Source organism: Bufo bufo, chromosome 2, assembly GCF_905171765.1.
Source record: "Bufo bufo chromosome 2, aBufBuf1.1, whole genome shotgun sequence".
NCBI classification, from domain to species: Eukaryota; Metazoa; Chordata; class Amphibia; order Anura; family Bufonidae; genus Bufo; species Bufo bufo.
Window position 1 is genome coordinate 21,322,427 of NC_053390.1, and position 19,724 is coordinate 21,342,150.

General features: G+C 45.0%; 1 protein-coding gene across 6 annotated transcripts; it reads left to right on the top strand.

Annotated features, from left to right (window-relative positions):
* Positions 1 to 82: 82 nt before the first annotated feature.
* Positions 83 to 19,288, top strand: LOC120991128 (zinc finger protein 260-like). 6 transcript variants are annotated; one of them, XM_040420025.1, is made up of 4 exons: positions 207 to 324; positions 16,553 to 18,112; positions 18,197 to 18,212; positions 18,549 to 19,288. In XM_040420025.1, exons 1-4 carry the CDS (start codon positions 240 to 242, stop codon positions 18,949 to 18,951), a joined length of 2,064 nt encoding a protein of 687 aa, XP_040275959.1. In that variant the 5' UTR covers positions 207 to 239; the 3' UTR covers positions 18,952 to 19,288. The 6 variants fall into 6 exon arrangements, with proteins under 6 accessions (XP_040275956.1, XP_040275959.1, XP_040275958.1 ...); XM_040420024.1 differs by having other exon boundaries at positions 16,553 to 18,559; positions 18,728 to 19,288; XM_040420021.1 differs by having other exon boundaries at positions 18,197 to 19,288.
* The last annotated feature ends 436 nt before the right edge of the window (positions 19,289 to 19,724 follow it).

Genomic DNA, 19,724 nt, shown 5'->3' on the forward strand with positions numbered 1-19,724 from the left:
CTCCAGGAGTCAGGAGGGCGGAGCAGGACCCCTCACCCCATGACAGAGCGCCCCCCTTGCCCCCTGATACATGAGCAGAAGATCCTAGAACTCACCCACAAGATGATCGAGCTGCTGACTGGAGAGGTGACATTGCTGGGAAATTCTCCAGTAACAGCACTGGAGGGGTCTGTGTGATGATGGTGTCATTGTGTTGTCAGGTTCCTATAAGGTGTCAGGATGTCACTGTTTATTTCTCCATGGAGGAGTGGGAGTATATAGAAGGACACAAGGATCTGTACAAGGAGGCCATGATGGAGGAGCACCAGCCTCTGATATCACAAGGTGAGACCCATCATGTGCAGTGTATACACGTGTGCGCAGTGACATGTAATGGAGGAGCACCAGGCTCTTATATCACAAGGTAAGACTCGTCGTGTGAAGTGATATACAGATGTATTTGCCCCTTTTTATAAGGGGGAACCCTCCTTTTTGGGTTCGATGGCAGAAATCTGCCAAGTCTAGAAGTTCTGTACATAGGGCACTCTGTCCTGTGCAGACTTTCCAGAATTCTGTGTGTACGGGTGGCCAAATGCCCTCTAGGTGAGAGGTGGGAAGGCTAGTGCTCCCTTCAGATTGTGGAGACCGATCACTGATATAGAGATTATCATGACATCTGATGGGCCAAGCTTATACAGTAATAAAGGGGTTAATATCCGTTTATTGTATTCACCAGGGAAAGGCTTTGTAAAAGTTACTATAATGCCCAGGATGGCAGGTGCGGGGTGTAGAGTCTGGCAATAAGGCATGTAAGGGGTTAAATTGTCATCTCTATGGGTTTGATGTGATCGGGGGATGGGGAAGATGTCTAGTGCCCTGGAGCAGGGGTACTTTAAAGTCTGGACATTTGTGGACATTTGCCCTGTTCCCCCTACTCAAAGACATCAACTTTAACATTCAACTACTTTATTTCTCTTGAAAGGGTTACCTTGCACTGTTTAATACTGTTTAACTGCATTTTATTATATGTATTTTGTGATATATATCCTGTTCATTTGCACTGTATTTGCAAGGCTCTGTGGAAAGGGTTAAAGAATACTGAGAGACCTTTCAGACTTTGAATGAGAAGCTGGTAATTCTCCACAACTACCGTAAGGTTTAAAAAAGACCATGTTTTGGAGGGGAAAATCCAGATTTGTTTACCACCAAAACCAGACAGCCTGACCTTGTGACTTTCTGGTTTAGCTCTGTTGTTATGTCTGAAGACTTGTTTTTGTCTGGAAAAACTGCTGTGTCATTCCCATTAGGTATCATTGAAGCTCTAACACAAGTCTATGACAGACGGGAGTTGTAGTTTCCTGTGTAATCTAATTGCAGTTGCCTGCCTGCCAGCGTGTGTGTCAGGCTCACAGCGTATACTGTGCCCACTTGCCCAGTGCCACCACTCATATCTGGTGTCACAGTAGCTTGCATTTAAAAAAAACTAAAACTTTTTTGACTGTAATATAATAGCAGTCAGTTGCCGGCACGCGCGTGTGTTTCGTGCCCTGCAAGTGCATAGTGTCACCAGCGCACCTCATATCTGGTGTCACATTCGATTCCATTTAAAGAAAAACAACAATTTTGACTGTGAATAAATAGCAGTCAGTTGCACACACGTGTTTGTGTGTTTAAGGCCCAGCTGCAAGTCCATAGTGTCACTTCAGCACAACTAATATCTGGTGTCACAGTAGCTTGCACGCATAGTACAACTTAACTAATCTAAAAAAAATGACAGGCAGAGGCAGGCCACCCCGCAGGGGCCGTTGTGGTCGTGGTGCTGTGATTCCCTTTGGCCCTAGAATAATGCCAGGTGTTCTGAGGACATAGTTGACTGGCTAACACAGGACACCCATGTTCTACAGCTTCCGCTCGGAACCTTGACGCACCATCCTCCTCCAGCTCAGCTTCGGGCACCTCTCAAGTTACCACTCGCCCGCCTGCCGCCACCACCAACACTAGCACCACAGCCGCTTCACTTGATCTGTCAGAGGAGTTATTTACTCATCAGTTGGAAGAAATGAGTGATGCGCAACCATTATTGCCAGAGGATGTAGATAACATGGGATATGTCTCAGTCAGGCAGCATTACACACATGGACGTACGGGTGATGATGATGATGATGTTGTAACCCGCTGCTGCTTCCTTTGCTGAGTTGTCAGATACAAGTGAAGCGGTTGATGATGACGATGTGTCCGTGATGTCACGTGGGTGCCCGCTCGAAGAGAAGAAGAACAGATGGAAAGTTCTGATGGGGGGAGACAGGAGGAGGAGGGAGGAGACGAGTTGGAAGCAGGGGAGGTCGTCGGAAGGAGCTAGTGGCACAGTCAGACAGCATGCATCGGCACCCGGGGTTCAGCCAGATAGCACGCCAATCAACGCATGCTGTTTGCCACCACCAGAATGCCGTCATTTCAGAGCTCAGCAGTGTGGCATTTTTTTTGGTGTGTCTGCCTCTGACTAACAGCGAGGCCATTTGCAACCTGTGCCAAAAGAAACTGAGTCGTGGGAAATCTAACACCCACCTAGGTACAACTGCTTTGCGAAGGCACATGATCGCACATCGCAAACGCCTATGGGATCAACACATGAGTACAAGCAGCACACAAACTCAAAGCCGCCATCCTCCTCCTGGTCCAGCATCTTCAGCCACGTCAACCACTGCTGTCCTCCTTGCCCCCTCTCAACCATCCGCCACTCCGTCTCTCGCCTTGAGCAGTCCTGCTCATCTGCCCACAGTCAGGTGTCTGTCAAGGACATGTTTGAGCGTAAGAAGCCAATGGTCACAAAGTCACCCCCCTTGCCCGGCGTCTGACAGCTGGGCTTGTCGGAACTCTTAGCCCGCCAGCTTTTACCATAAAAGCTGGTGGAGTCTGAGGCCTTCCAAAAATTTGTAGCTATTGGGACACCGCAGTGGAAGGTACCCGGCCAAAATTTCTTTGCACAAAAGGCAATCCCCAACCTGTACTCGATTGTGCAGAAGGAAGTAATGGCATGTCTGGCACACAGTGTTGGGGCAAGGGTCCATCTGACCACTGATACCTGGTCTGCAAAGCACGTTCAGGGCAGGTATATCGCCTACACTGCGCATTGGGTAAACCTGCTGACGGCTGCCAAGCATGGAATGCGTGGCTCTGCAGAGGAGTTGGTGACACCGCCACGACTAACAGGCAGGCCTGCTGCCACCTCCTCTACTCCTCCTACTCCTCCTACTCCATCCTCTTCCATGACCTTCTCGGCTGAGTCCTCTTCTGCTGCTGCGTCTTGCTCCACATCAACGGCACCCCCCCCAGCTCCCCAGGGGCTATTCCACATCCCGGATACTGCAGTGTCACGCCGTCTTGGGGTTGACTTGCCTGAAAGCAGAGAGTCACACCGGAACAGCACTCCTGTCCGCCCTGAACGCACAGGTGGATCAGTGGCTGACTCCGCACCAACTGGAGATCGGCAAAGTGGTGTGTGACAACGGAAGCAATTTGTTGGCGGCATTGAATTTGGGCAAGTTGACACATGTGCCGTGCATGGCACATGTGTGTAATCTGATCATACAACTCTTTGTGCATAAGTACCCAGGCTTACAGGATGTCCTGAAGCAGGCCAGGAAGGTGTGTGGCCATTTGAGGTGTTCCTACATGGCCATGGCGCACTTTTTAGATATCCAGTGGCGAAACAACATGCCAGTGAGGCACTTGATTTGCGACAGCCCGACACATTGGAATTCAACACTCCTAATGTTCGACCGCCTGCTCCAAAAAGAAATAGCCGTCAACAAGTATTTGTATGACCGGGGTGCTAGGACAGCCTCTGCGGAGCTGGGAATTTTTTTGCCACATTACTGGATGCTCATGTGCAATGCCTGTAGGCTCATGCGTCCTTTTGAGGAGGTGACAAACCTAGTCAGTCGCACCGAAGGCACCATCAGCGACATCATACCATTTGTTTTATTCCTGGAGCGTGCCCTGCGAAGAGTGCTGGATCAGGCCGTAGCGGAGTGTGATGAGATGAGCTGCCTTGGGCTAAAAATGGTCCATACGCTGCTGTATTTTATCTCTGAATGCCGGGTGACTTGTGTGTCTTATCCGCCACCAACTAGGGTTCAAGCCGCAATGTTTTAGGGCACTTTCTGCCTGGGAAACATCAATTTTTCTGGCCACTGCTACAGCAGCGGCTGCAACAATACCTAATTTTTCAGGCAAAAACCAAACAACAAAAAAAGGCACATACATGTGTGAATTCCCCTTCGTGATCGTTACCTTGTTGTGGTGAAGGGGCTTGCGTATCACAATGAAGCGACCACCTCTATGAGTGTGTTGGCAATGGCAATGTTGGTACACCCCAGATAATAAGGTCGTTGCTTCATTGTGAACAGACCAAAAGTGATCGGCTGGATAATTTTGCATAGAAAAAACATAAATTTTCTTTGTGATCATCTAAGGTGATCATTAAAGCCTACTAGGCCAACAATGGGCCCACACTACAGAATCATTGTTTTCTGGGTCACTTAACTGTCACTGAACTACCTCAGCATGACCATAGGCTTTGAAAAACCTCCATCGCCTGCAATCTCCCAAACGTGCGCACGTGTCATGAGTGTGTCAACTATTGACAACTCTTTGCGGTTGTCTAAAATCTATTCCATACACGTCCCCTGATAGGAATAGTACTACTTAACACACCTTATTATTATTATTATTATTATTATTATTATTATAATAATACTAGTGGACGTAACAGGGATTAAACTGATAGGAATAGTACTACTTAACACACCGGTCCTATATGGTGGCACAGTAGATTGCACGCACAGTGCCCCAAATTGGACGTAGGAGGACCGACCAAGCATCTTTTTCATCTCCCGGTTCCTAAAATCGATTCTATATACACGTCCCCTGATCGGGGACGTAACAGGGATTAAACTAATGAGGTGGAAGACCAACCACAGCAGGCGTCCCAGGGGGCTTGTTGTCACCTTTCGGGGACCCTCAATGTTGTACGTGGCTAGGTGGAGGAAGAGACCTTCAATGACATCACTGAGGACAAGGAACGGGACATGACTAGCTTGGTATCCAACCTTGTGCAAATGGGGAGTTTGCGGTTGTGTAAATGGACTGTTTGCGGTGCGTTAAACGGGGAGTTTGGTCTGTCACTGTGAAGCGGACGTAACCCTTACACTACCTGATCGATACACTACCTGATCACCTAACATTCCTAAATTGTTTGGAATAACATGCTTTAAAACATCATACCTGATGTTTTAAAGCATGTTATTCCAAACAATTTAGGAATGTTAGGTGATTTATGCCCTTTATGGATTAAAACCAGACTCTGCGTCAAATATGTAATTTTCCATGGGAGTTTTGCCATGGATCCCCCTCCGGCATGCCACAGTTCAGGTGTTAGTCCCCTTGAAACAACTTTTCCATCACTATTGTGGCCATAAGAGTCCCTGTGGGTTTTAAAATTCGCCTGCCTATTGAAGTCTATGGCGGAAATTCGCGTTCGCCATTCGCGAACAGAAAATGTTATGTTCGCGACATCTCTATATATAAGGAGAGCAGTCAGAGCGACTAGTGTGCTGCAGTTAGGGACCAGTGCTTGGAGGGGAGACTCATGCCAGTCTGCGTGAGTAACCAGAAGAAGACACTGGGATGGGGACGCTGAGCCCCAAATCATGGGTCAACAGCCCTTTGACCAAGGAGCCACCCAGACTACTGAGCTACAGACCGTGGATCTCCAGCCTTTAGCCAGGGTACCAGCCTTCTGAGAGAGAGAGGGACATCTAGGTCAGGCCTTTCCTCAGCATCAAACCCTTCTCCTGCCAGGGAGGAGACTGGAGAAGCCAGACCTACGCCTCGCCTGTATTGTTTTACACCTGAATTCCTCCAGTAAAGATACACCCTGGTTACTGCAGACCCCGACTCTCTGGACTTATTTACCATTGGGGCACACCACACCTTACCATCCCTTTTGGAGAGCAGAAACACATGGTGACACCTTGACAGTGTCTGGGGGACCCAGCGTGGCATTGGGGCCACCACAAACCCTGCCACTGCAGATGTATGGGACGTCTGTGACTACCTGGATGCAGGGGAGGAGATAGAGAGTTAATAGAGGTTTGGACAGGAGTGACCCCGGACTGCCACCTCCTGTTTCTGCTCACACTGAGGGGATCTTTGTAAACGTTAATTTGAATGAAGAGCAGAATTTACCAGAGACAAGTTTTATCTGGATGTTTTATAGGATTCAATAAACAATATTGAATAAAATAAAAAGTGTCTATTCACAATAAATTACCATCGGCTGATGTTGGCAGGGCTGGGCGAGTATCTGATGTGTATGGGGGGCTCCTGATTACACCCAAAAAAGATAATGTGAGGGGAAATAAGGATCAGGAATATTAAATTCAGCGTGCCCATTCCTGGCAGCAGCTCACTGACCTCTCCCGATCCAGAAGACATGACACTGGAGTATTTGTATGAGGTCCTGGAGGAAGAGCTTCCAGGAGGAGAAGGGTTAATCCCACCTCTATTGAAGGTCTACGGCTGCCTTAGGCCTGATTCAGACACAAGTATTCTTACCCAAGTGCGATCCGTGTGTGCAGTGGACTATGCGCCGACCGGCCCAAGTCACCAACTGAGAAACTCAGGACATGCTGGGAACATAGTCTCCTGCCTCCACACACTGCACTGCCAGGAGCTTAGATACACACAGAGCTCAGGTTTTTTTCCCATCAGTGCTGAGTTTTGCAGGATGAGTTGTACTTTTTCTCAGCTTCATTATAGGGGACATTGGACTCACTGATTAACCTTTATTTCTTTTTTTGAAGGGGGGAGGAAGAAAACCAGCAATACGACTCTTCTCCTGAATGAGCCACCAAGGATGGACAGAAAGGAGATCAGCAGAAAAATATTAGACTTCACCTTGGAGATCATCTCCCTGCTGAGCGGCAAGGTAAACTTTTCTAGATTTCGCTCCTTTTTATTGTATTGTGTAACAAGTCAGACATCGGAAGGAGAATCCATCATAGGAAGTGATAGGAAGAGTCCAGGGTCCTGAAGAACGGCCTCCAGACCTTCCAAGTGATGGAGAACCTGAAGATCAGCACCCTATATGGTTAGTAATGTATCATGTGACCAGTGACCAATGGTCATGTAGGAGCCATGAGAAGGTACTGTAAGTAGGCAAGTTATACCCAGGAGGAAAGGGCCGGAGGAGAGCACATTGCCCCTGAAGGGTTTATTCCCTAAGTGTCTCTTTGCATCCACAGGAGTACACAATAGTGAAGAAGACATCGGGGGACTGTGTGACTACCATCATCCATCTCCAGGAGTCAGGAGGGCGGAGCAGGACCCCTCACCCCATGACAGGGCCTCACCCCCGGATACAGAAGATCGTAGAACTCGCCCACAAGATGATGGAGCTGCTGACTGGAGAGGTATCACTGCTGGGAATGCTAGGAAATTCTCCAGTAACAGCACTAGAGGGGTTTGGGTGATGACGGTGTCATTGTGTTGTCAGGTTCCTATAAGGTGTCAGGATGTCACTGTCTATTTCTCTATGGAGGAGTGGGAGTATATAGAAGGACACAAGGGTCTGTACAAGGAGGCCATGATGGAGAAGCACCAGCCTCTTATATCACGAGGTAAGACCCATCATGTGCAGTGTATACACGTGTGTGCAGTGACATGTAATGGAGTAGTTACACGTTAGGCTCTTTTAACATCACAATAGGGCCCTTTATTTTCCTTATACTGTAAGTCAGACATATGGATAAGGCTCTTCTCCTGCCATATGGTAAGTGGTGTCCTATTGGTATCTGTCGGGCTGGTATAGTAAACTACAAAGAAAAAGTCTTACAGGATCTTACAGCCATTGCATTTACCTCTGACTATTCAGGTTTATTTGTCAGAGATATACAATGCCTTTAAAAAGTATTCATACCCCCTGAACTTTTCCACATTTTAACGTTACACCAACAAACTTAAATATATTTTATTTTGATTTTATGTAATAAAGAAACACAAAGTACTATTGTACTAATTAGAGAAGCAGCAAAGAGGCCCATGTTTACCCTTGAGGAGCTGCAGACTTCCATAGCTGAAGTGGGAGAATCTGTCCACCGGAAGATTTATTCAAAGAAACAAAGTATGGAAGGCATATAGTACAAAAGATGCAGTATCAATTAGACAGTTACAGACAGCATAACAGCTGTGTTATAAAAAAACATTACCACTGTTTCTTCAACTTTTTTCCTAGCCCAAACAATAAGTATGCGGGCATCAAACACTATCTGATATATAAGGTTACTTACATATAATCTTCATCAACAGACCGCCCGACCGCTATCCACAGTCATACAACAAGTAAAACCTAAACTGTAAAAAAAAAATTAAATAATATATATACACAGTGGATATTAAAAGTCTACTCACCCCCTGTTAAAATGTCAGCTTTCTGTGCTGTAAAAAACTGAAAAAAAGATAAATCATTTCAGAACTTTTTCCACCTTTAATGTGACCTCTAAACTGTACCACTCAATTGAAAAACAAACTGAAATCTTTTAGGTGGAGGGAAGAAAAAAAACTAAACTAAAATAATGTGGTTGCATAAGTGTGCACACCCTCTTATAAACTGGGGGATGTAGCTAGTGTTCAGAATTACGCTATCACATTTAAATCATGTAAATAGGAGTCAGCATACACCTTGCCCATCATTTAAAGTGCCTCTGAATTAACCCCCAAATAAAAGTACGCTGCTCTAGTTGGTCTTTCCTGAAATTTTCTTAGTCGCATCCCACAGCAAAAAGCCATGGTCCACAGAGAGCATCCGTAGGATCAGAGGAATCTCATTTGTTAAAAGGTATCAGTCAGGAGAAGGGTACAAAGAATTTCAAAGGCATTAGATTATACCTTGGAACACAGTGATCATCAAGTGGAGAAATATGGCACAACAGTGACATTACCAAGAACTGAACGTCCCTCCAAAATTGATGAAAAGACCAGAAGAAAACTGGTCTGGGAGGCTACCAAGAGGCCTACAGCAACATGAAGGAGCTGCAGGAATATCTGGCAAGTACTGGCTGGTGTGGTACATGTGACAACAATCTCCCGTATTCTTGATATGTCTGGGCTATGGGGTTAGAGTGGCAAGACGAAAGCCTTTCTTAACGAGAGAAAAAACATCCAAGCCAGGCTACATTTTGCAAAAACACATCTGAAGTCTCCCAAAAAGCATGTGGGAAAGGGTGTTATGGTCTGATTGAAACCAAGGTTAAACTTTTTGGCCACAATTCAAAAGATATGTTTGCCGACAAAAACAACACTGCAACATCACCAAAAGAACACCATACCCACAGTGAAGCATAGTGGTGGCAGCATCATGCCAAGGGGCTGTTTTTCTTCAGCTGCTACTGGGGCCTTAGTTAAGCTAGAGGGAATTATGAACAGTTCCAAATACCAGTCAGTATTGGCACAAAACCTTCAGGCTTCTGCTAGAAAGCTGAACATGAAGAGGAACTTCATCTTTCAGCATGACAATGACCCAAAGCATACATCCAAATCAACAAAGGAATGGCTTCACCAGAAGAAGATTAAAGTTTTGGAATGGCCCAGCCAGAGCACAGACCTGAATCGATTGAAAATCTGAGGGGTGATCTGAAGAGGGCTTGTGCACAAGGAGATGCCCTCGCAATCTGACAGATTTGGAGTGTTTTGCAAAGAAGAGTGGGCAATCTTGCCAAGTCAAAAATGTGCCATGCTTTTAGACTCATACCCAAAAAGACTGAGTGCTGTAATACAATCAAAAGATGCTTCAAACAAAGTTATTAGTTAAAGGGTGTACACACTTATGCAACCTTATAATTTTTTTAAAATTTTTTTTTCTTCCCTCTACCTAAAAGATTTCAGTTTGTTTATCAATGAGTTGTACAGTTTATAGGTCACAGTAAAGGTGGAAAAAGTTCTGAAATTATTAATTTTTGTCTCCATTTTTTTTTTATACATCAAAGAAACCTGTCATTTTAACAGGGGTGTGTAGACTTTTAATATCCACTCTGTGTGTGTGTGTGTGTGTGTGTGTGTATATGTGTGTGTGTGTATATATATATATATATATATATATATAAAACAATAATTGGAGGAGGGTAGGGAAGTGCAGTATATGAGAGAATTGATCAGGGGAGTCACAGGGTCCAGGCCAGTGGGAGACCCGTAACCAAAGTTTCCCAAACTTTATCACATTTATCCGGGCAACCTCTGCACAATTGGGTAACTTTATACAGTGGCTGCACCACATTCACCTCTCTGTCAGGCATTTCTAGTTGTTCTCTTCGGATGATTCCAGTTATACAGAATAGCCTTCCTAGCATAGTACAGTAGTAACTTAAACAAGGTGCGTAGTGCCACAGTAGGGGGAAGATCGTCAACTAATCCAAAGAGGCAAACTTTAGGGTTTAATATGTGTCACGGCGGACGTGCACAGTTAAACAGATAACACACCAACCAGGCTCTGGACGAGAGACAGGGGAAGGGTCACCTCCTAATTTATCCCTGACCTCTTTCCCTGCAATGCTCAGCCCACAGACAAATCTTGATGGTAGATTTGCTGTGTCCACCAGCCTAAACTAACAGAACCCTGAACTCCCTGAGATGGTAAAGTGGGGAGAAAGGAGCAGCCAGCTCGCGACAGAACCTGGATGGGTAAGATGACATAAACAACCAAACAAGAAAAGACACTTATCTGCTGAGAGCAGGAACAAACAGCCAACCTCCTTCCAAACTTCCCAGACAATAATGAACAGTATAATCCGCTCAGAGCACTTTAGCTGGAGACCATTTAAACTAATGACTCCACCCAGTGCACCTGATGCGAGGCAGATCCAGGACAGCATCAAAACAAATACTAGACTCGTGCTGCAATCCTGGCTGACCTCCGCACATCGTCAGAGTGGGGCATGACAGTACCCCCCCTTCTACCGGTGACCTCCGGACACCCTGGACCAACCTTATCCGGATGGGACCTATGAAAGGCCCTCACCAGACGGCTGGCGTTGACATCTGACGCCGGAACCCACATCCTCTCCTCAGGACCGTATCCCCTCCAGTGAACCAGGTACTGGAGGGGAACCCGCAGCAGAACTCTCGAGTCGAGAATCCTGGAGATCTCGACCTCCAAGTTTTCCCCTCGACCAGAATAGGAGGAGGAGGCAATGGCGATGGTACCACCGGTTTAACATATTTTTTTAGTAAAGACTTGTGGAAGAACATCGTGGATCCTCCAAGTCTGCGGCAGATCAAGTCGAAATGCCACAGGATTGATCACAGCAGAAATCTTTTATGGGACCAACAAATCTTGGACCCAGTTTCCAAGATGGCATTCTCAACTTGATATTCCTAGTGGACAACCACACCAAATCACCCACACACAGGTCCGGACCAGTCACACGTCTCCTGTCAGCCATTCGTTTATACCTCTCACCCATCCTCTCCAAATTCCTTGAATCCCCCGCCAGATAGAAGATAAGGCAGAAGAGAATCTCCTCTCCTCTGGCATCCCGGAGGAACCAGACCCAGAAAAGGTACCAAACTGAGGATGGAAACCGTATGCGCCAAAAATGGCGACTTACCCGTGGACTCCTGCCTACGGTTATTCAATGCAAATTCTGCTAAGGGAAAGAATGAGGACCATTCCTCCTGATTCTCAGCCACAAAGCACCTCAAGTAGGTCTCCAGGTTTTGATTGGTACGCTCCGTCTGACCATTCGACTGTGGATGAAAAGCCGACGAGAAAGAAAGTTGAATGACAAGTCGAGAGCAGAACGCCCTCCAAAACCTGGAGACAAACTGCGTGCCCCTATCAGAGACAACATCCGAAGAAATACCGTGCAATTTAACAATATTATCCACAAAAATCTGCGCAAGAGTCTTAGCGTTAGGCAGACTTGTTAGTGGTATAAAGTGAGCCATTTTACTGAAACGATCGACTACCACCAAATCACTGTTCTCCCGGAGCGAACTCGGTAGGTCCGTAATAAAGTCCATGGACAAATGTGTCCAAGGACGAGATGGAATAGACAATGGAAGAAGTGAACCAGGCGGTATGAGCAACCTTAGACCGAGCGCAGGTTTCACAAGCTGCCACGTAATTCTCAATACTCTTTTGCAAACCTGGCCACCAGAACCTCCGGGACACCAGATCACAGGTGGACTTACCACCAGGATGTCCAGCGAGAACAGTATCGTGATGTTCCTTGAACATCCTTGTATCGTAGGCCTCAGGAACAAACAAACCTCCCTGGGGGACACGAACCAGGAGCCCCCTCCTGAGCTCCCAACACCTCCATCTCCCAATTCAGGGTACAGAGCGGAGACCACCACTCCATCCGCCAAAATCGGCGCTCGGATCTTCTGAATCACCTCCCCCAGGGAAGCTGCGAGACAAGGCATCTGCCTTGACGTTCTTGACCCCTGGCGAAAGGTAAACCACGAAATTGAAACCTGTAAAAACAATGACCATCTGGCCTGTCTAGGGTTCAGACGCTTGGCAGATTGCAGGTAAGCCAAATTCTTATGGTCTGTATACACAGTAACGGGGTGAGAAGCCCCCTCTAAACCAGTGACGCCATCTTCAAAGGCCAACTTGGATCGCCAACAACTCCCTATCTCCAACATCATAATTCCTGCTCGGCGACCGACAGCTTCCTGGAGAAGAAGGCACACGGGACCCACTTGCCAGGAGAAGGACCCTGCGAAAGCACCGCCCCAACCCCCACCTCTGATGCATCAACCTCGACCATGAATGGCTGAGATACATCCGGCTGCACCAGAATGGGAGCAGACGCAAAACGCTCCTTAATAGCCGAAAAGGCCTGCAATGCCTCATCCGACAAGACAGAGACATCAGCGCCCTTCTTGGTCATATCAGTAAGAGGTTTGACTAGCGTGGAATAATTCAAAATAAATTTTCTAAAATAATTTGTAAACCCCAAAAATCGGATCAAAGCTTTCTGATTCTCCGGTCGGTCCCACTCCAGAACCGCCCGGACCTTTTCGGGGTCCATACGAAAACCAGAATCAGAAAGCATGTATCCCAAAAATGGAAGCTCTTGCACCGCAAACAAACATTTCTCCAATTTGGCGTATAACTTATTCTCCCGCAGGATCGTCAAAACCTGTCTCACATGATCCTGATGGGTCTTCAGATCAGGAGAATAAATTAAAATGTCATCAAGGTAGACTACTACGAACCTCCCCACCAAATGATGAAAAATATCATTGACGAATCGCTGAAATACCGCTGGCGCATTCGTCAACCCAAAAGGCATTACCAGGTTCTCAAAATGACCCTCGTGTGTATTGAAGGCCGTTTTCCACTCATCCCCCTCCTTGATCCTGATCAGATTGTATACTCCTCTCAAATCCAACTTGGAGAACACCTTGGCTCCAACAATCTGATCAAAAAGATCAGAGATCAAAGGCAGGGGATATGGATCCCGGACTTTAATACGACTCAGCTCCCGGAAATACAAACACGGTCTCAGTGATCCATCTTTCTTCTTCACGAAGAACAAACCTACAGCCACTGGAGGCTTAGATGGTCTAATATGACCCTTTGCCAAACTCTCGGCGACATACTTTCGCATGACCTCTATCTCTGGTTGAGAGAGGTTGTAGAGCCGAAACTTAGGCAACTTAGCCCCCGGAATGAGATTCACAGGACAATCATAGTCACGATGAGGGGGCAATTCCTGAGCCCCACCCTCCACAAACACGTCCAAAAAATCTGAGAGATACTGAGGCAAGGCCGTAACGGACACTTCAGAAATAGATGTGACAAGACCATTATCCGAACAAAACTTGCTCCAACCAATGATTTGTCTCGCCTGCCAGTCTATAATTTGGTTATGTTTAGACAACCATGGCAACCCCAAAACTATTGGAGCTGGCAAATCCTTCATGACGAAACAGGAAATAATCTCAGCATGTGAATCACCCATCCTTAAATGAATATCATGAACAACGTGAGTAAGGCTCCCTTGAGAAAGAGGGGAAGAATCAATGGCAAAAACACGAATCTCGTTTATCTAACGTGTAAATACTTAGTCCCAAACCCTCAAGAAACAGAAAGTCAATTAAATTTACCCCAGCACCACAATCAAGAAAAACATCAACAAACACATTTCGAGACTCTAGCGTCACCATAGCTGAAAGGAGAAAACGGGAACTGCAGGGAACTTGCATACCAGTCTGCTCTACCACACCATTCATACTACCAAGTGTGAGGGAGTTTTTTTTTTCTTTTTCTTTTTTCTTTATTACTTTCCCCTGTGATTCAACATACCGACAAGAAAAAACAAAATGACCCCTCTTTCCACAAAAGAAACATAAATTGTGCGCTTTACAAAAGTCTCTACTATCCGAATGGAAAGATATCTGACCTAACTGCATGGGTTCCTCTCCTACTCCAGAATAACAAGCAATATCTCCCTGGGCAGCTGGTGAAACAAAACCACACACGGGAGGAATCCCCTGCACAGAGGGACCCATACACCTCTCTCTGATCCATCTATCCAAACGTATCGCCAAAGACATTGCATTTTCCAAAGTATCTGGGTATTCATGAAAAGCCAGAGCATCCTTCACCTTTCAGATAACCCCTGACAAAACTGGCTACGTAATGCGGGGTCGATCCACCCTGACTCAGTAGCCCACCTCCTAAACTCTGTGCAGTAAACCTCAGCAGTATGTTTACCCTGTAGTAAGTTACGTAATTTTGACTCTGCCATCGAAACTCGATCTGGGTCATCGTAAATATATCCCAGGGCTTTAAAAAATTCCTCCACCGACCGGAGAGCCAGAGAACCGGGCGGCAGGAAAAAAGCCCAGGATTGCGCGTCCCCTTTCAGCAAAGACATGACGATATCCACCCTCTGATCCTCATTACCGGATGAAAATGGGCACAATCGAAAGTACAACTTACATGATTCCTTAAAACGGAAAAAATCATCAGTACCCCCTGCAAATTTCTCCGGAAGAGCGACTTTAGGCTCCCCAACAATTTGACCTGTACCTGAAGCCAACACCCTCTGACACTGTGTGACCGTACTACGTAGATCCGCAACCTCCAGGGACAAACCCTGCATGCGGTCAACCAGTGCATCAATTGACGCCATCACATAAACACTGAGAAATGGCGGTCACAGTATGGCGGATTATAATGTCACGGCGGACGTGCACAGTTAAACAGATAACACACCAACCAGGCTCTGGACGAGAGACAGGGGAAGGGTCACCTCCTAATTTATCCCTGACCTCTTTCCCTGCAATGCTCAGCCCACAGACAAATCTTGATGGTAGATTTGCTGTGTCCACCAGCCTAAACTAACAGAACCCTGAACTCCCTGAGATGGTGAAGTGGGGAGAAAGGAGCAGCCAGCTCGCACAGAACCTGGATGGGTAAGATGACATAAACAACCAAACAAGAAAAGACACTTATCTGCTGAGAGCAGGAACAAACAGCCAACCTTCCTTCCAAACTTCCCAGACCATAATGAACAGTATAATCCGCTCAGAGCACTTTAGCTGGAGACCATTTAAACTAATGACTCCACCCAGTGCACCTGATGCGAGGCGGATCCAGGACAGCATCAAAACAAATACTAGACTCGTGCTGCAATCCTGGCTGACCTCCGCACATCGTCAGAGTGGGGCATGACAATATGTTTGGCTTATCCGAAGATGTCTCCATAAACTCCAAAACCTCTCTCCAATACATCTGCAAGACTCTAAAGTCCCAAAACATGTGCAGTATTGTACCCTCTGCCAGACGACATCTGGGGAACTCACCTAAGGGGAATGTACCCATAATATTGAGTCTAAGTGGGGTATAGTAGAGCCTATGTGTGAACTTAACATGCACCAGTTTATCCTTAGCACTAATCAATGGGGGCCTGAGATGGTCAGAAGAGCTTTACAATCATCCTCATCTTAGTTTATCTTGTATGGGCGCACACTGGAAAATTATTAGTCATGTCCTCCACAAATCTAACCTTTATGAGAGAGTGGCAATAAGAAAGTCATTTTTGAACGCAGCCCATAAGAAGTCCTGTTTGCAGTTTGCCACAAGCCATGTACAGTAGGGGACACTGCAAACATGTGGAAGTTGGTGCTCTGGTCTGATGAGACCAAAGTTCTAAAGGCCTAAATTCAAAACTAACACTGCACATCACCCTGAACACATCATCCTCACCGAACTGTCTTACATTTAGACTATTTTTTATGCCTAAAACAGTCATACAAAATAGTAAATGAGACAGGCCTGCCGACCCTTCCATGCTCACGCCGCGCCCACTTTTTTAGACCTGGTATAATCGGGGAGAAGTCGCAGATTGCGACACAAAGGGCCTTCCTTTCATAAATGACTCCCTTATTTTTTTCTGGATCTAATTCCGGCTTAATAGGAATGGTATATTAAAGTTTGTCTACTCAATGATTTACAAAAATAAATAAAAAATAATTGCAATTTTTATCTCCACAGAGAATTCCAGAAAACATTTTAAAGGAAACTTGATGTTACAACCAAATTATAAAGTAGAACGTGAAGATATCATGCAGCGCTCTTCAGGAGGCAACTTTATTGTACATTCAGGACTTCCTAATACAGATCTATCACATAATCGCCCTAATCGTGAGGAACCATCTCTTAACCAATCACAGATTGTTACTAAAAGTACAGGTCAGAAAGGGGGTAAAAGGTTTAAGTGTGGTAAAGAGTTTACAAAGAGATCAAGTGTTTCTGCACATAGAAGAATTCACACAGTGGAGAAGCAATATTCATGTTCACAATGTAAGAAATATTTTACAGATAAATCAAGTCTTGTTAAACATGACAGATGTCATAGAGGAGAGAAGCCATATTCATGTTCAGAATGTGGGAAATGTTATACAAATAAATTCTATCTTGTTATACATCAAAGAATTCACACAGGAGAGAAGCCATATTCATGTTCAGAATGTGGGAAATGCTTTACAGCAGAATCAAGTCTTGCTGGACATAAGAAAATTCACACAGGAGATAAACCGTATTCATGTTCAGAATGTGGGAAATGTTTTACAAATAAATCAAATCTTGTTAGACATGAGAGAAGTCACACAGGAGAGAAACCATATCCATGTTCAGAATGTGGGAAATGCTTTATAGATAAATCACGTCTTGTTCAACATAAGAGAATTCACACTGGAGAAAAGCCATATTCATGTTCAGAATGTGGTAAACGTTTTAAACAAAGATCACAACTTGTTTACCATGAAAAACGTCATACAGGAGAGAAGCCATATTCTTGTTCAGAATGTGGGAAAGCTTTTCTACAGAAATCACATCTAGTTAGACATGAGAGAATTCACACAGGAGAGAAGCCATATTCATGTTTAGAATGTGGGAAATGTTATACAGATAAATCACATCTTGTTTTACATCAGAGGCTTCACACAGGAGAAAAGCTATATTCATGTTCAGAATGTGGAAAATGTTTTGCACAAAAATCAGAACTTGCTTCCCATAAAAGACGTCATACAGGAGAGAAGCCATATTCATGTTCAGAATGTAGGAAATGTTTTGTAGATAAATCACATCTTGTTAAACATGAGAAACTTCACACAGGAGAGAAGCCATATTCATGTTTAGAATGTGGGAAAGACTTTACAGCTAAATCAAGTCTTGTTGCACATGAGAGACTTCACACAGGAGATAAGCCATATTCATGTTCAGAATGTGAGAAATGCTTTGCAGATAAATCAAGTCTTGTTAAACATGAAAGAAGTCACACAGGAGAGAAGCCATACTCATGTTCAGAGTGTGGGAAATCTTTTAAACAAACGTCAGCACTTGTTTCCCATGAGAGAATTCACACAGGGGAGAAACCATATTCATGTACAGAATGTGGTAAATGTTTTGCAGAAAAATCACTTCTTGTTTCACATAAGAGAATTCACACAGGGGAGAAACCATATTCATGTTTAGAATGCGGGAAATGCTTTGGTCATAAATCAAGTCTTGTTAAACATGAGAGAATTCACACAGGAGAGAAGCCATATTCATGTTTAGAATGTGGGAAAGACTTTACAGCTAAATCAAGTCTTGTTGCACATGAGAGACTTCACACAGGAGATAAGCCATATTCATGTTCAGAATGTGAGAAATGCTTTGCAGATAAATCAAGTCTTGTTAAACATGAAAGAAGTCACACAGGAGAGAAGCCATACTCATGTTCAGAGTGTGGGAAATCTTTTAAACAAACGTCAGCACTTGTTTCCCATGAGAGAATTCACACAGGGGAGAAACCATATTCATGTACAGAATGTGGTAAATGTTTTGCAGAAAAATCACTTCTTGTTTCACATAAGAGAATTCACACAGGGGAGAAACCATATTCATGTTTAGAATGCGGGAAATGCTTTGGTCATAAATCAAGTCTTGTTAAACATGAGAGAATTCACACAGGAGAGAAGCCATATTCATGTTCAGAATGTGAGAAATGTTTTACAGATAAATCAAGTCTTGTTAAACATGAGAGAATTCACACAGGAGAGACGCCATATGCATGCTTAGAATGTGGGAATTGTTTTAAACAAAAATCAGAACTTGTTTCCCATGAGATATGTCACACAGGAGAGAAGCCGTATTCATGTTCAGAATGTGGAAAATGTTTTGCACATAAATCAAATCTAGTTACACATGAAAGAATTCACACCGGAGAGAAGCCGTATTCATGTTCAGAATGTGGGAAATGTTTTGCAGATAAATCAGGTTTTGTTAAACATGAGAGAGTTCACAAAGGAGAGAAGCCATATCCATGTTCAGAATGTGAGAAATGTTTTACTACTAAAGCCAAACTTAAGAAGCATCAGGCAAGTCACAAAGGAGAGAAGCAGTTTTGATGTTTGGTAAGGAATTTAAATGATAAAACTCATTGGATCAGAAGAAACTATATTATTTTTTGTAATAACAATGAATTCTAACCTAGTTATTCACAGACTGATAAATAACTGGCTACATGTTAAAGTGTCCATGCAGACAGCAAGTCTTAGAATAGTTGCTCAACTTGCTGTCATTTAGCTATTTTTAGAGCTGGGATCTGGCTGCTTTAGGATAGGTCATCAATGGGGCTGGAGTGGACTTCCGGTGGCACTCGTGGGCTAGCGTTAGCATGGATCTGGCAGGCTGTTCCCCTGCTAACGTTTATGTAATGGTAGTCTTGGATATACAAAATACTAATAATTTAGCAACATCAATATCCTATCGGCAGGGGTCCGACACCCGCAGCTCGCCGATCAGCTGTATGATGGGAAGGCGCACACAGTGCGCAACTGCCGTCTCCTGTCTCTCTTTCTGTCCAGTGCTATGTGTATTGGGAGCAGGATGAGAGACAGGAGAAGGCACTTGCGCACTGTGCGCGCTTTCCCGTGATACAGCTGATCAGTGAGCTGCGGGTGTCGGACCCCCACCGATAGGATATTGATGTCATTAAATTATTAGTATTTTGTATATCTAAGGCTACTTTTACCTAAGCGTAAGCAGGGTCCAGCAGGCTGTTCCAGCAGGGGAACAGCCTGCCAGATCCGTGCTAACGCTAGCCCACGAGTGCCATCGGAAGTCCACTCCAGCCCCATTCACTTTAATGTGGACGGGTCAGAGATGCGGCCGCAGCACG